This window comes from Myodes glareolus, chromosome 7 (assembly GCF_982192425.1).
Source record: "Myodes glareolus chromosome 7, mMyoGla1.1, whole genome shotgun sequence".
Lineage (NCBI taxonomy): Eukaryota > Metazoa > Chordata > Mammalia > Rodentia > Cricetidae > Myodes > Myodes glareolus.
In genome coordinates, this window is record NC_142032.1 from 13,172,648 (window position 1) to 13,191,204 (window position 18,557).

Below are 18,557 nucleotides of genomic sequence, written 5' to 3' on the forward strand. Positions count from 1 at the left end.
AAGTTTGCATTCCCACCAACAATGGATGAGTGTTCCCCTCACTCCACATCCTCTCCAGCATAGGCTATCATTGGTGTTTTTGACTTTAGCTATTCTGACAGGTGTAAGATGGTATCTCAAGGTGGTTTTGATTTGCATTTCCCTGATCACTAAGGAGGTTGAGCATGCCCTTAAGTGTCTTTTGGCTATTCGAAGTTCATCTGTTGTAAATTCTCTGTTCAGTTCAGTACCCCATTTTTTAATTGGGTTAATTAGAGTTTTAGTGTCTAGTTTCTTGAGTTCTTTGTATATTTTGGAGATCAGACCTTTGTCTGATGAGGGGTTGGTGAAGATCTTCTCCCAGTCAGAAGGCAACCTTTTTGCTTACTGACAGTGTCCTTTGCTTTACAGAAGCTTCTCAGTTTCAGTAGGTCCCATTTTTTTATTGTTTCTCTTATTGTCTGTGCTACTGGGGTCCTACTTAGGAAGTGGCCTCCTGTGCCTATATCTTGTAGACTACTTCCCACTTTCTCTTCTACCAGGTTCAAAGTGGATGGATTAATGTTGATGTCTTTAATCCATTTGGACTTGAGTTTTGTGCATGGTGATAGATATGGATCTACTTTCATTCTTCTACAGGTTGACATCCAGTTATGCCAACACCATTTGTTGAAGATGCTTTCCTTCTTCCATTGTATACCTTTAGCTCCCTTGTCGAAAATTAGGTGTTCATAGGTTTGTGGGTTAATATCCAGGTCTTCTATTCGATTCCATAGGTCGACTTCTCTGTTCTTATGCCAATATCAAGCTGTTTTCAATACTGTAGCTCTGTAATAGAGTTTGAAGTCAGGGATGGTAATGCCTCCTGAAGTTCCTTTATTGTATAAGATTGTTTTGGCTATCCTGGATTTTTTGTTTTGCCATATAAACTTGATTATTGTTCTCTCAAGGTCTGTGAAGAAGTTTGATGGGATTTTGATGGGGATTGCATTGAATCTATAGATTGCTTTTGGTAGAATTGCCATTTTAGAGGAATATGGTATGTACTCACTCATAAGTAGATTCTAGCCATAGTTAAAGGTCTTTGAGTCTATAATTTGTGATCCTAGAGAAGCTAAATAAGAAGGTGAACCTGAAGAAAATAATATAGTTATCCTCCTGGATAGTGGAACTAGGCAAGATTACCAGGCAAACTCAGGGGCATGGGGGGTGGGGGATGGAAGTAAGGGAAGATGGTCAGGGAGAAGGGAGAGGGGGAGGGTTGGGGAAGGCTTGGGGGAATGGGAGGGGGGGGGGGGAGGAAGGATGGTTGGGGGAGCAGGGGGGTTTATATCTCAGCTAAGGGAGCCATTTTAGGGTTTGCAAGAGACTTGATTCTGGAGGGGTTCCCAGTAAAAATTAAATAAAAAAATAAAAAATAATTTAAAAAATAATAAAAAAAGAAAAGAAAATGCTTTACTGAGTCAGGTAAGCCAGACCCAAAAAGAGGAATTTGGTATGTATTCACTCATAAATGGATTCTAGCCATAATTAAAGGTCTTTGAGCCTATTATTCGTGATCCTAGAGAAGGTGGATAGGAGGGTGAACCTGAAGAAAATTCAGGTAGTTTTCCTCCTGGAGATTGGAAATAGACAAGAGTCCCAGGTAACCTCGGGTGCATGGGGGGGTAGGAGGGTTGTTGGAAGAGGAGAGGGTTAGAGAGAAGGGAGCAGGGGAGGAATGGGGAATGCTCGGGGGGACTGGGAGGGGGGGGAGGGAGGAAGGATAGATATGAGATCAGGGAAGAATATATCTCAACTAAAGGAGTCAGTTTTGGGTTTACTAGATACTTGATTATAAATGGGATCCCAGGTCCAAGGAGAGATCCCCAGATTGTTCTCTGGACAGAGGAGAGGGTGCCTGAACTGGCCTTGGCCCATAACCATATTGATGAATATTTTGCTTATCACCATAGATCCTTCATCTGGCGATGGATGGAGATGGAGACGGAGACCCACATTGGAACACTGGACTTAATCCCTAGGTTCAAACGAGAAGCAGAAGGAAAGAGAACGTGAGCAAGGAAGGCAAGATCAGAGGGAACCTTCATCCGACGATGGATGGCGATACAGACGGAGACCCACATTGGAGCACCGGACAGAGTCCCCCAAGGTCCAAATGAAGAGCAGAATGAGGAAGAACATGAAAAAGGAAATCAGGACCACGAGGGGTGCAATCACCCACTGATACAAGGGGACTGATCTAATGAGAGTTCACCAAGGCCAGTGACTGGGACTGAGCGAGCACGTGATCCAGCCAGAATCTCTGAATGAGGCCGCCCGGAGTATTTCTGAAAAGCCATTGACAATGACACTGGGACTTGTTTCCTCTGCATATACTGGATTTCTGGGATCCAGTCTGTTTGGATGCTCACCTTCCTGGACCTGGAGGGAGGGGGGAGGAGCTTGAACTACCCACAGGGTGGGAGACCCTGACTGCTCTTGGGGATGGAGAGGGAGGAGGGGAGGGAGTGGGGGGAGTGGGAGGGGGTTGGGAGGAGGGGCGGAAATGGAGACTTTTGTATTTTAATAAACTTTGAGAAAAAAAAACATATTAAGTGATATTAATGAAAAAAAAATCCAGTGCCTTAGGTCTACTCTTTAGCAATTACCGCATATGTTGGTGCCTTTTTATAGATCACATTGGTTACAGGTCTGACCTTTTCAATGTTTCCATCTTGATGCGTCTATCCAAACTGCTGAGTGGGCAGAGCAAGGGTCCCCATGGGGATGCTCGCTCTCCCTTCTCTCTTCCTCCTTGTAACAGCACTGCACAAATTACTTGACAGCTTTCTGCAATCCTGTTAAGTTAAAGGTTGGAGAACGCCTGGCCATGACAGGACCAGTTGGCAGGGAACTGGAAAAGACAGGGAAGGTTCTTAATCTATCATTTATGTTGTCTTTCTAAAGAGCAGATGAGGAGGAGATGCCCAAAGGTAAAGAATAGTTCCTGATTTGAGGAGCAGTACCGTGGGTTTCTTGACAAAGGTAAACAAGATGGCAAAGCTTTCGAGTCGCTAGACTCACAGATACATAAATACTTAGAGAAGAACAAAAGCATTGTGATTGGAAAGCAATATGTTGATAGAAGAAAATGTGCAACTGCTCAAGGGATTCTCCTTATTCAGGAGTCCTCTTCTGAATATGACAAACCAGAGTCACTGAGCAACCACTGTGTTTCGTACCACCATTCCCACCTCCACAGCCTCTCACCCTCTCCTGCCTTAGCCTGACTGATTAGAGCTCAATTTTCCGAAATCATGTCCATGGTATTAAGGACAGATGGTCTTGTCAAATCACAGTGGTCCATTGAGAGAGTCACGGGTCTCAGCTACTGATCTTACATCATCCTCCCAGTGAATTGGGTCTGCCAAAAACTTATACCGTCCAAGCAGAACTAGACATTTCAGAGTGGTATAAGGAGCATTGAGGAGAAAATATGCAGAGTGTCCAACTCATATGTGCCTTCCACAGAATGACAAAAACACAATGAAAATGCATGTATTTTCCAAACTTTTCATCTGCTTCTTTTCATATACCTCATTTTATTAGTTCTTCGTGAATTTCACAAAGTATATTTTGAAATTCCTCACCCCTCTGCCCCAACTCACTCCAGATACCCCTACATCCTCTGCTTCTTTAAAGAATAGTCTTCTGACTTTAAAAGAAATCTTACGCTGGAGTGTGGTGTATAAAACAAATTAAGAATCTGAGTATTTCTGACTGAAGAAAAAATGGGGCTAAGGACATATTCATTGCATACCCCACAGGCTTCTCTGAGTCTCGTGTTGTCTCAGGGACAATTTATCAGGCCCTGGAGAGAGCTTCCAAGAGCACTGTTGGAGAAATCATTAGAGCAGATAATCTCCCAGGGTCCTTTCCACCCCAAACTCTACATAATCCCTTCCATTAGAATAGGAATGTATCAATTCAGTGGACTATTCTGCCACCACCCAAATCATCTGCACAAATACCATGCATGCATAAAACTGTTTAATTTTAAGTGCAACTTCAAAAGAAAGGCATAATAATGATGCACTGTAACTATAATTTGCAGAGAATTTATTTTCAGGTGTATAAAAGTAGAAGACAAAATAATCAAAGTGCTGCATTAAAATGATTGTGTTTAATAAAATTCTTTAATGTTAGTGTATCAATAAGGACAAAATGTATCCTTTTCAGTAAGCATGCATGAGCTGTATTTTTTTAAATTTCTCATTTATTTCCTTTAACAATGTGTGTGTGTGTGTGTGAGAGAGAGAGAGAGAGAGAGAGAGAGAGAGAGAGAGAGAGAGAGAGAGAGAGAGACAGAAGGGGAACTACAAAATTCCCACTAGCCCCTTTGTGGGAAGAGCTCTGTGATCTTAGAGATGTATCCAGGTCACATGTGTACTAGAGATCAGAAATCACACCCTCATATTCACACTGCAATTGTTTTACCCACTGAGACACCTGCCCAACCTCAATGAATACTTGTGAAGTTTACAATTGTATAACATTTTGACGGTGAATGGAACTTGGGGTCAGAAAGTCTTGGAAGACTAATATCTATCATGAGAAAAAAAATAGCATCTTCCATCGACAGAATTTCACAGAAAACACATGTGATCAGCTCCAACAAGATCAAATACTACTAGATCTTCATAAAATATGAATGGCATGCCATTCCTCAGCACAGGAGATGAATGTTCTCCAGTAACCAGGGAAACAGCTCTGTAGCATTCTCTAACATTTAAGGAGCAGCACAGTTCATATTTGGTCTACTTCCTCAGCTTCATTTCTCAATGTCCCTCAATATTAACTCTTTGTTCACTAACAACCTGATTCTTCAGGGAGAAGTTGAGAGAGAACAAAGTACCTTTCCTTTTAGAGAATATTTGGCAATGAATTCAGGCATAATAAGTTTGTCATAACAAGGGGATCTGGGTAAGTATATTTTATGCATAAGACAATTATCTATCTCAAAATGTTCTAATAACAGAAGGTAAGAAGCCCTTTGCCAGTGAATCTACAAACTGTTCTTTCAAGTAGTCACTTTCCTAGTCTTGGTAACAAATTATGTAAAAGAAGTAACTCTGGGGAGATATGATATTTTTTTTGGTTCACGGTTTCAGAGACATCAGTTTATGAAGGCAGAGTATGTATGACAGTAATCAGGGGCATGGTGATTAGAGTTGGAAGCTTGAAACATGGCTTCAAGAACCAAAAAAGTTATTATTTTCAAAGCCCATTCCCCAAAACCCATTTCTACTAGTTAGACCATAGTTCCCAAAGTTTCATAGCTCCCCAAAACATCCACAGACCAGTTATTCAAATACAAAAGTCTATGGGGAATACCTCACATTCAAACAGCTTTATTCAAACACCCTATGACTTCAGCTTTGTTCCAATTGCACTCATGTTCTTACTGGACAATTCAACACACTATTCAGGGTTTTTCAATCCTATCTTTGATGTGGGAGTCCGCTCTGTGTGTTGCTTGTATTGGTTAATGAATAAAGAAATTGTCTTGGCCTGATAGGGCAGAACTTAGATAGGCGGAGAAGACAGAACTGAATTCTGAAGGAAGAAAGCAGAGTGGGGAGACACCATGGATCCACCACCAGAGTAAGACATGTTACCACTGCCACATGGCGATATAGATTAATAGAAATGGGTTAAACTAAGATGTAAGAGTTAGTCAATTAGAAGTTAGAGCTGATGGGCCAAGCAGTGATTTAATTAATACAATTTCTGTGTCATTATTTTGGGGCTAAGTTAGGTGGGTGGACGGGACAAACGAGCGGCTCCTTCTACATATCTCCCCCAAGCTGCCCTTGCTTATCATACTAGGCTACCCTGAGTCTTTCATCCCTTAAGTAATCTTAATAGCTCCATTTATACCCTTCTGTGTTCCACAGTTTGGAAACCGCCCTTGTCAACCCCTGAGGTTCTGTCCTTCTTGCTGAAGCACAGGAGATCTGATGAACATGACCTTGTTTTATTGGTATCAAGTCGAAAATGTTTTTCTCAGAAAATAAGCTATACAAGCATGATAATAAGCTGGATGCTGATCACTGGAAGAGCAGATCCAAAATATTGGGCCATAGCATCTGAAAGTGGAGATGAAATGCCTATGCGGACGAACTTAACTTACTTAGTTCCAGAGATAGTCTTAGTGTCACTAACTACTAAATTAATGAGGATAATAATTTCTTTCAATTGACCTCTTATAATTTGCTATTTTATTATTAACTTTATAGTTAATTCTTATTAGACACACACACTCACATTCATGTGTACACATGTATGGAACATTTAAAGAAAAAGAGAGCATGAATTTGAATGATAACAAATGGGGTACATGAGAAAGTTTGGGGGGGAGGAAAAGAGAGGGGAAAGCAATCTAATTATATTATAATCTCTAAAACAAAATGATTATTTTAAAAATCTTTTTATTATAAAAATATAACACTTCTTTTTGAATTTTCCAATTAACTTCCAAATTATAACCAGATTTTGATTTCAAAATTAAAATATTTTCTGCTTTCATCCAAGAAAAATAATTAGGGTTCTATTCTTATATTGTTATGATTTTTGGGAAAGACCCACCCAAAGAGAAACTGTGTTCATCATAAATAGTAACTAAATGGAGCATAGTTTGGCCTCAGGGCACAAGTAAAAAAATGTTACCATCTTCAAAAGTCTGATCTCTGGCAATAGTTTCCCCTGTAATAAAGTATCAGAAGAAAATGCCTAATATATATATATATATATATATATATATATATATATATATATATATATATATATATTTAATTCAGAAAATGTTTCTGAGACTTAACAAAATTAATATGCTATAATTTTATTAAAATGTACATTAACCTGGCCATTTATTAAAATATTTCATTGTTATAGAATAAAATACTTGATGGTTAGTAGTCGCTTTCCAAACTATAATGTAGATGGCTCAGCCTATTTATGTCAAGTATTCCCCAACATACACTATTATATTTATACTATTTAACAAGAGTATTAGATTTAAAAATAACACCAATTAATACTTCTGAGATCATAGGTCAAAGCACTATCAAAGAGTAAAGTAATAGGAGACACTTTGATGGAAGAAATGAAAAGATTTAAGGACATGACATTTTTCAAGTAAAAAAAAGCTAAAAATCATTAAACAATGAACAACTGAAGGACAAATTCAGGGAGGAAGTGAAAGGGAAGGGAAGAGCATGCATTACCAGAACCCAAGTTAAAGAAAGAGCTGGAACGGATGGTCACATAGACACTACAGGAGATGAGAACTATATGACTTAAGCACAAACTCACCAGTCTGGGAGGAAATGCAAAGCAAAACAAAGGAATCCATTTTTGCATATTAAATTTAATTACTTTAAAAATTAATTTATATAAGAAGCAATAAAATGGTGTTTTCATTAAAGTAAAAATTTGCGCAAAGTTCCTGTGGAAGAATTTGGTGCACTAATATTTGCTTATATTGTTTTAATAATCCATCATGAAGAATGATAATAAAGGCTTGGGTAATCACTTTGAGGCTTTCAAAGCATTGTAACAATTTCTCTAAGAGTAAAACTGAAGAAGCAAGATCAATAAAATAACAAAGAATTATCAAATTATATAGCCATCAATTAAATTCAATGCATATTTTGAATTACATTTAGAAAGATCAGAGGGCTGTACAGAAAAATATTCAATTTCACTCTAACAAGATAAAAATTTCTATAAACAGCATTATCACAACTAGATAAAAAATTAAATATACATTTAAATCTATATTACAGTGTAGGAGGAAAGGGTTGGGAGAAATAAATAATTTTTTCCTAAGTATTTGTGGGACAGTTACCTGAACGTCTGCAAAAGCTTTATTACATTTACAACCAGAAAAGCTAGAGTTTACTAAAGCGGTTCATTTGTGTTTTTAAAATGTGTGTACCCAGGTCTGGCGTTTCCTCTTCATCGTCTACCGGCCACACCCACTCCTGCTGCAGAGATTTTCCTGACAGATCTTCCTGTAGAATTCTCTTATTCCTTTCTGAGCTCTTTCCTGCTCTCTACCCAGCTGTGGACTAAACTGTGACACCAGAAGCCCTATTCTGAAGTCTTATCCCCTGAGTGATGGTATTTGCAGATGGGGCTTCGAGAGGCAATTATATCTGAAGGGTGGGACCCTCAAGGACCAATAAGCTCACTTAGAAAATGAGTTATCAGTGCACACTGAAGAAACTTAGAGAAGGTGCCTCGCTGTGAGCTAGCGGTGTCTCTACTAATGACAACCGTGTTGGTTCTCGACTAGAGACTTCGGCTTCTAAAATTGTACAAGAAAGAAATGAATGTTTGCTGTTTAAGACTCACAGTCTATAACACATTGTTAGTGTCGTCTGACTAATGCATGGCTCTAGACCAAGTGGGATTAAGCACTCAGATTTGGAGATGGGCAGTTTCCCCTATCGATAACCTGATACATGGCCTGCAGTGTAAACAGTACCCATGCCTTTGGTTTGTTATATTGTGATTGAGAGGCTCAGCTCCATGTCTTCCTCTTCTTTCGATATGTTCCTCCTGGACCTGTTCCCTACTCATGAAAGTGCCGAACAATTCATCGCTATCCATGTTTGTTTTCAGCTTCTCCGAGTAGCCTGCAAGCACTGCACAAGCTGTGTGGCTCCAGAGAAATTACAGTCCTCGAAGGCCTTACTCGACTTGAGGGTGTTGCTGTCTGATCCTCAGGGCATGAACTGATGACAACGGCTATCTTTTGAGCAGTGCATTTTGTTCAGTTTCTAAGATTGCAGCAGCCACGCAGCATGGGTGGCCTCCATCAGCCAAGCAAAACCCAGTTTCTGCTTGCAAGCTGAGCTTTCATATCTCCCTTCCTGACCTTGCATGGTTTATTTTGAATATAATGTATTTTTAAATTGCCGCACCATTTTAAATATGTAAGGGAGAGCTGAATTAAATATTATTTGTGGCATACCCTGCTTTGCAAAGGGCCTCTAAATCTGATCCCTTATATCAGGTCGATGCCTAAATCCCATTACTTGAGATTGCAAATGACTATGTTTGCAAAATCATGGATGCACATTTGGAGACAGCATCCAAAATTCAGCCTATAATGTTAACTTTGTTTGAAAAGATCTTGATTTTCCAGGAAACAATCGCAAGGCTTTCTGACCATTCCTTAACTCTGTCTCTGTTGGGGATAATGCATTAATACCTTAAGAATGACTCAGCAGTTGGTACTTCAGGATGATATCTACACGTAAGATAAATTCTTAGCTGAATAAAAAGAGACTGGCTTCAAAGTAAGTTATAGGCTACATTCTAGAGCAGTGGTTCTCAACCTTCCTAAGACTGTGTTCCTTTAATACAGTTATCATGTTGTGATGATTCCCAACCAGAAAATTATTTCGCTGCTTATTCCTAACATTTTAGGAATAAGCAATATTTTTAGCAATAATTTTGCTACGGTTATAAATCATAATGTAAATATTTGATATTGGACCCACTGTTCTAGAATAATGAAATTAACAGAGTTTAAATTTAGATGATAGGGGTAAGCATTCATTCTAGCCGGATTATTTTCAGGCATTTATTCCCTACTTCCACTTCCTGATTCTCCTACATTTTTCACACCACATTTGTCATGTGATTAAGAAGGGTGTCTGGAACATGGATAAATTAGACTCTTTTTATCATAAATAGCACTTTTCTGAATGGGTAGATGTGCATATGGCTCCGTCTATATCCATGTGTGTGTGTGTTTGGGTGTGTATACAATCAAAAATATTAGAAAAACTTCAATTATGCTATCAAAGGCAAAATAATAGAAGACAGAACTTTAGTAAGTAAGTCTCATTCATACCGAGGTCATAGTTCTAACTCTGTTAATTAAATTTCAATCTCCATAGAGTCTGAGAGTCAGGTAAATGAAACACACAGCCATGTTGATATTTCTATTTGGGAAAACCAAAACCGAACAGTTGGTCAAATGTAACACCTGCGTTTGACATCAAAGAGAATATAGTGCTAGACACAAGTGGTGTATGAACAAAAAACAGTATATGTGAGCTGAAGTCTAAGTTCATACCCTGAAATATACACTCAAGAACCAATTGTCTGGCTGTAGCAAATTACCACCAACTAAACCCAAAAGAAAAGTTAAGTTTACCGTTTCTCTGGGTCAGGATTGTGGAATCATACACAAAGTACCTCTCATGAGTTTCTCTCAAACTATCAGTCAAGATTTCTGTATTACATGAAGGCTTGGCTGGTCAGGGGTTCACTTCCCAGCTCATTAGCACGTCTGAGAACAGCATTCAGTTTCCAGTTAGCACTGAACTATCCATCTGACAGCCCAGTTCCTTACATGCTGTGGAACATCCTTCAGTTTCTTGGAATATAACCCTCCTCAGAGTACAAAACAACATAATGACTTGCTCTGAGCAAGCAGACATGAAGATATGCCCAAGATGAAAATCACTCTCTTCTTGTAATCTAATCTCCATGGAGAAGTCTCATCACCTTCGACACACTGTGCTCACTAGAAAGTCACTACACTAAAACTAGCCTGCACTAGGAATCGGGGGGGGGGGGGGGGAAGACAGATTACCAGAAGGCAGAAATCATTGCATGGAGGCATACTGAAGGCTGTGTGCCACAAGGAGGAAGTAACCAGCTGTAAATGAGCTCATATTATTATTTGACATATGTTGGAATGTAAAGAAAACAAAAACAAACAAAAATAGAATCTCTGTGATTTCAGTAAGATTTGAAGGGCAAGTTTTAAATGCTAGAAATATATTTTTTTTCCATATCACTGCTTCCTCCCTTAAAGAATACTCCACTTTGGCCTGTTTTGATTTCCTCTTCTTCACACTGACCTTAGTGGTCTTCAGAAAGAAATAAAAAGTGATGTGGGAGTGCCCTCTGTGTGCTGTGATTACTATTAATTAATAAAGAAACCGCTTTGGACCTACAGCAAGGCAGAATTTAGGTAGGCAGGGAAAGCTAGGCTGAATGCTGGGAGAAAGAAGGGCAGAGTCAGAGAGAAGTGATGGAGTCCCAGGAGAAAGACACCGAGAACATTACCCAGTAAGCCACTTCCACGAGGTGATACACAGATTAATAGAAATGGGTTAAATTAATATGTAAGAGATAACCAATTAGAAGCTATAGCTAATGAGTCAAGCAGTGATTTAATTAATACAGTTTCTGTGTGATTAGTTTGGGGCCTCTTCCAACAAAAAATTAGTATAGGACAATGTGCAACATACTTTAGACATGGATCCCAGCACATCTGTCCTTCCACACCAGTCACCCTTGAGCCTGCATTCAGGCATCAGGACAGATCTAACAGCAATCTTGGAGATCCCATAATATGTATTATCTAGAATGTCTACATTAGATGACATTTTAAAGGACTTAATTCTCAAGACCAGTCCATGTTATAATCCAAATATCTTTAGATAAATACAGCAGAGTTGAAGTCCCTATCATCTCAGGGTTTAATTATTTGTCAGAATTTTTCCTATAGTGACAATGAAGAATGTCTTGCCATTTGCCATTTATTATTTATTGGAGATAATAAAGGGAGATACACAGAGAACAGGCTAGAAATATTCTTTTGTCATTCCACAAGATGATACACAGAGGTCCTATAAAAAATCAGAGGCACTAGGAGGCCAGTCCACGTACACAGAGTACTAGGAAGCTAGTAATACTTGTGTGATCTCATTGGAAAAAAAAGTGCCCACAGACGGTTAACACCCAAGGAAAGTGTAGGACCAGAGAGACAAAGCTGTGAACCGTGTTTCCATTTGATTCGCAGAAAAGAAAAGACAAAAACAATCCTCCTACTGCAGAATTTGCCTAGTTGCTAGTATCTTCCATAGGAATCACTCACAGCCCAGTGGGACACAGCAGCAGAAAAAGAAAACCCAACAGGCAAACTTCCCACTCGACTCTAACTGCCCACATAGAGGCTATGAGGAGCGGAGAGGAAGCATTAAGATACTTCTTCTTATGTGCTCTTGCAAATTCCCATTTCTAGAGCATCTGGGTTGATGAAGAGCACCTGTTGTCCTGGTATCAAGTGAATGGAGCAATTGTTAGAAAACAAAGAGCTTTTGAGTCAGTTGCCTCTCTTCCTGAAGCATGACTGATGGCTAAGTCATCTTACCTCAGGAGATTCCTTTTTGGTAATCTGTTTAGATAATCAATTTTTATTTTGGAGTGCTATTGTACCTCATACTGCATCCTATTCTACCAGCACTGAGGGCTCAGCTAATGCAGGAACTCATAAAGCACTTCCTCAACCATTCCAATAATCACCACTGCAGCACTTTTGGTAGAAACCAACTCTGCAATGCAATGTGCATTCCCTTCCCCCAGATTTCTCCCTAAGCCTCATCAACTGAAGGTGGCACGAGTGAAGCTCACATTTACGAATATCCATCCCTCAGCCAATGTTCAAGCTATAAATAGCAATATTTGGAGAATATTTCTTATGTATCATGCTATCATCTTAGGCCCAAAAGCTACACATTAAAAGTCTCCCTGACTTTTATTTCAATATCTGCCTTTCCCACATCTCTTCCCACCAATGTGCCCTACCATCCTCAATACCTCACACGGAAGCTCTCCCCTAAAGCAGCGTTTAGAACAGCTCCTTGTTTGGTTTCATTTTGTCACATCATAAGAACGTTAATGAAGAGTGGTGGAAATTATATTGTGCTTGTCATGTGGAATCTGGGCTTTAAATAGATCCACTGAGCTGTTATCAAATTCCCATGAGCACACAGTCCCATCATACATGGAATCTACATTTATGAACCTGCAAAACAATGAAAGACTAATGGGGTCATCCTTAAAAGACTGGTGATGAATACTGGTGTAGGAGGTCCTTCTGTATTTGTGTTTCTTTCATTGGTTATTAAAGAAACTGCCTTGGCCTAGTTGATAGGGCAGAACTCAGGTAGGTGGGGAAGACAGAACAGAATTCTGGGAGGAAGAAAGCAGAGATAGGTAGATGCCATGAATCACCAGCCTGAGAGGGACGGGACGTAGGTTTGAATCTTGCTGGTAAGCCACAGTCATGTGGTGATACACAGATTTAATAGAAATGGGTTAACCAAGATGTGAGAGTTAGCCAATAAGATGCTATAGCTAATGGGCCAGGCAGTAATTTAATTAATACAGCTTTCTGTGTGATTATTTCAGGTGTAAGTTAGCCAGGCGGCGGGACACAGCCCACTCCTCCTACTACAGAATACAGTACTTAAAATTCTTACTAGCCTTAAGTACAAATACTTAGAGATATTAAATTCACAAATTAAATACCTGAAGCATACATATGAAACTGTTAAGTGTTCCTATGTTAATTTTTTTTCCTTTCAGTGACTTTATGAAACAACAAAACAGTCTTCCAATGATATGCATGTGGAAAGCACAGGCTAAATAAAGAACATTAAGACCAAAGTTTGCTTTTCATCAAGAGAAATACTTCTAATTTTCTCAAAGAGGTAGAAGATATGCCTATTACATACACCAACCATGTACTCTCAACACAAGTTGTTAAAAAACCTTAGATAACCTTGGATTCTTTCTTCAGCAGAAAGAAAAGAAAGCTATGAGCTCTTCCTCCGTGACTCCTATGATACCTAAAAGAATAATCACAGCAATTACGTGTCAGAAAGAAGAGAAGTGATAATTACAAAAATGAAACGCTCAGCTATCACTTGGCTAGCCAGCATGCACTCTAACTTTTATATTTCCCCATGGGGGCAGATGTGAAAGAGGCACAGAGTGGAGCTTAGAGGAATTGCAATTATTGGGACCTCGGGATTTATTCTGTCTACTCCACAAAAGAAAGGAGTGGAGGGAAAGCAGCTGGAATATTCCTCTCTGGATCTTTGTAAAAGAAAGGAAAATGCCCTTCTCTGTCCACTCACTTCCATTCTGCAACGCCGGCATGGATCATGCTACCTGCTCTGCTTCCTCCCTCCTTGGCCAACTGCCCCACCAAGTTTATTCCAAAGACAGCAGAGGGATTTTATTTTCCTCTTTCCTTGAATAATGGCATTCTGAGAAATTGTTCCATTTCAGCTGAGCATATACTGCTCCAGTATCAGAGGACCCAATATTTCCTTTTTCTGTCTTAGTCTACTGCGAAAGATTAATAGTTCCAAAGATGAACAAAATAATAGTTATAATAAGAGTTACAGATGAAATAACACTTGGTCTGCAAGAGGCAAAAATAGCAAAGGGCAGATCAGGTGTTGAGTAAGAGCAATTCAATTTCCCCTTCTAGCTCCACTGAACTGTGCACAGTAGGACTTAGTGGGTTGCTAGCCTATGCATAGACAATTACTTCTGTAATTCTAGGCAGTTTTGTGGATAAAAAGGGGAGCTGCTTGTTTGTAAGGTTGTTAGTGTGACTCTTCATGTGTCCAACGTAGCTGTAGTACCATCATCACCATCTCCAACTTATACAGACATGTAGGACATAAATGATAGCCATGTGACTTTTAAAGGGAGACTGGAATAGATATTTTAAATAAGATGTAAATAGGTAGTACTTTAAAATGCTTTAATTTTTTATTATTTTTAATTAAGCATATGGTTTAATGTATTATATATGTTGCCCAAGGTTTTCTCACCCCTATTTCTGTATCTATTATTTCTGCTGAAGTAAGCAAGATTGAAGAATCTCACAATTATTGAGAATTGTATACTGAATTTGCTATAATATGGTAAGATAGTGTACATGATTAAAAGAACATTAGCTAACAAAAATACTTTCTGATTAGAAGGAAGGGCTTCTAATCCTTTTCAAAACATGAATTCACTTATAGAAACATTTTACAACATATGTCCTATGGAGAGACTTCTAAAGTATCTATCAGCAGGGATCTAAGAAACAGACTATACTGGCTTCAAGACAGCATGACGCTTCAGTAGGAGTTGCTTCAGTCTTCCCTATCCTAACACAGTCACAAGTCTGGAAACATAGCATTTCAAAGTTGTGACCTAAACTTACTTGACTGTAGAAATTCCTATGAAAAGACACAAACTGGATAGAATTTTTTTTACAGGACATCTTTGGCAAACAGTGTTTTGCAGCACAGGTCCATAATTATCATGTACATTTCCAACAAGAGCAGACCTTGGTTTCTGACCAAGAGCACCTGGTCATGAACTTCCTCTATCTCAGTGCTTTGCAAAGTAAACGCACACAAGAATTTCCAAGGAATGGTGTTCCAATTCCATAAATCCTGATGTGGCCTCAGACTCTGCACTTCTAAGAAATTGATGCTGCTGGTCCATGAACTCTTTCTGAACAGCAAAGAGCTCAGAGGCATTTATCCCCTAGAGTGGAAGGTGCCCAGAATTGCTTGGGCCACTTTGTTATCTCACTCTTTGTCTTTATCTAAGGGATGTTGAATGTACCGAAGACGCTTACCAGTAAAACCTGTTGGGTGTGATGCGCTCGTGCACGAGTTGCCATCGTCTTCCAAAGTCCATCGAGCTGTAAAGCTGAAAGACAGTGAAGCAGGGAAGGAATTGAGTAAGTCAGTGACCAAAAGTGCGCATGAGCACAGGTGTCCCCATTCCAACAGAGATGCCTCCCGTCCAGTTCCAACAGCAGAGTACCAGCACATCCACGCAGACACCCCACTTACAGATAAAACACAAGAACGTTATTGTTCCTTCTTTATCATGGTGTCTTCTTCATTGACTTTTGTTAGTGGATTGATGCTTTTGCTCTGAGTATAAATATTTTTCTGATGTCCATCACAGTCACTTTGTAGATACATGATTTAAGGCAATTCATTTTTTTTTTTTTGCTTTAAATCTATTCCCCGATCCTTACATGTAAGACTCGCCCTGAAGAATGTGGTGACAGGAAACAGGTGGATTCTGCACTCTTAGGGGAAAGGCTCATGCATGTAAAAATGTTCACCAGTTGCTATCTGGTGATAATGATATATTCAATATATTAATTCAAGCTAATAATACATCCAACATATTGTACTCCTTGACTTCTTTGTGATTTTGACATAACACAGGTTAATATGAAGTGGAACTCTTTAATGCCACCAGAAATGCCAAGATGATGACAACCCTATGCCTTGACAAGATAGCAAGAATAAACCTGTCTTAGAAAATTGCCCTCATTCAACCAAGGCCACCACAAATGTGGCCTTCTCCACAAATGGATAGATAGATAGATAGATAGATAGATAGATAGATAGATAGATAGATAGATAGATAGACAGACAACTAAACAGACAGACACACACAGAGATAAAACTCCATGGCAATACTGGCCTACACATCTCTTCTTTTTCATCTCTTATTTGTACCTTGCACTTATTATAAGGTAAACATAGTAAACATTTAAGGTTTATTTATATGACTTTAATACAAACAAAATGTCTGTGAAATATTCATTGCATTAACAATAATTTAAAAACAGAAACAGGCAGGCCACAACATATAGCAACTTGTGGAAGAAAACAAAAATCTAGATGATCTCCAGGACTCTGGGGAAAATCATAAAGAATCTCAAGCTTGTCAGATTCCATATCAATTTATGTTATGGATGTTACTACTTATGGCATATTAAGGGTGGGGCAACAACTCGGAAGAAACTAACCACGAGTCACTATCACACAAGTGAATTAAGACATAAAACTAATAAAAATGACAAGGAATAATGATCACGATAGTATTAATAATTCCACCATGTTGTACTTTTCAGTAGACCAGACACGGCTTAAATGAAAGCTAGACGGTGATTAGTAATGCCAACCCCTGCTCATCACCTTTCTCTGCCCCATCACAAAGGACGTGATCATCCCACCCATGATTTCTCTGTTGCATTTACTATGTGCCTCACGCTATTAATGGCTGGAAGGCTTCTCCTTCTGAAAGGCAGTCTGTCCCAAGGACAGAGTTTATATGCTTCAGTCACCTGTGTGTGAGAGAGTGGTTTTAGGCTGGCCTGACACTTAACACCCAAGACCTAGTTTCTGAAACTCAACCTTGGAGAAGTTGAATTTGGGTCGAAAGGTCCAGAACTTAACTTTTCCAATGACCAGTACAATGTTCCTAAATTTGGTATTTAGTCTGTCATAATAGTTATATTGTGGGAAGGGTGTACACAAAATTTTATTGGTGGAGAAATAAGAAGGATCCAACCTTGAAGCAGATGGCCCTTAATGTACAGAAATGTGTGTGCATTAAAATCCCCGAACAGCATTCCTGTTAGCTCTCACCTGTAGGGTTGTGTTCCCCAGAACCTCACTATCAGATCACATGCCCATACTCCAAGTCCATTATCTCAGAACACTTACGATAATCTAAAAATATTTGTGGCATTCAGAATGATCTTGGCCAATTTATGTAGCACTATGAAAAATATGATTTTCTATGAATAGAATTAATTACTTTCATAAACTTGTATAAACATATACATTGAGATCATTGATATGTACTTCTGTTCTCAAAATAGCATGTAAGATAGTCTTAGGTATATACTAGCAGTTCCATCTTGTATCTGAAGGCATCAACCTTTGATGCTGAAGGTTACTGAAGCAATTGCACACAAAAGCAGGATGTCCTTCCTGATTCAATTGATCTTGTTCCTGCCATAGCACAGCAACTCTATAGCAGGTCTCACAGTGTTTATGCAAACTGTGCTCTCCCTCCATGACTAAGCACTAATTCCTATGTCTCCAGTCCTCTGTGTAGGAGAAATAGGAAAAGCCAGTCCCTGCTACTCCTATGCTCCTTTATGTATTAGCTTAGTGAGTAAAGCAATATTGACTTTAAACTAGTAAGTTATATGACATATAACAGCAAATCTTACTATTTCATTGAAAAATAATTATTATATGCATTATTTGTTTAAAATGTCCAATAAAATATTTTAAATGTGTTTAGGTTATGAGATGATCAAAATATGTTCAATAAACTGATTATATCACAGTTACCATTTGCATAGTAAAATACTTAAAATCTACTTTTCTAGAAATGATAAAACACAGAATGTATTTATGTCACTATTTTGGGAAACAGATCATTAGAACTTACTTTTCCTGTACTGATAAATGTTTTCCTTTGGTTAGATTTTCCCATCCCACCTCTTGGTCTGTGCTGGCCATCTACTCTCAACTATTTTTTGAGACCAGCTTAAGGCTCGCTAAATCAATGGCATTGTATGACGTTCCTGTTCTTCACATACAATTCTTTAAAAATCAAATATGTAATTCTTCTAAGAATACATACAGGTATGCCATGTGTTAGGCAAATTGGTACTGAACGTGCTACCCCCCACCACCACCACACACACATGCACACATGGAAAGATAGATAGATCTTAATTATTGACGGAAGTAGAAATGGAAGAGTAAGATTTCATGAAGAAATAAATCCTCAACTGATCCTTTAGAGACAGCTATTACAAGCAGTTAGGAAATCGGACAGAGAGTTATGAAGTAGAAAAAGCAATAAGAGCAAAAGGACCA

The 18,557-nt window shown here is 38.8% G+C and overlaps 1 protein-coding gene across 1 annotated transcript in view; it reads right to left on the reverse strand.

Moving 5' to 3' along the window:
- Sorcs3 (sortilin related VPS10 domain containing receptor 3) overlaps positions 1-18,557 on the reverse strand; it is a 627,874-nt gene that overhangs the window by 192,271 nt on the left and 417,046 nt on the right. The window contains exon 5 of the mRNA XM_087907815.1: positions 15,488-15,561. Within this exon, the coding sequence (XP_087763941.1) occupies positions 15,488-15,561 (74 nt within the window). The remainder of the gene's footprint in view (positions 1-15,487; positions 15,562-18,557) is intronic.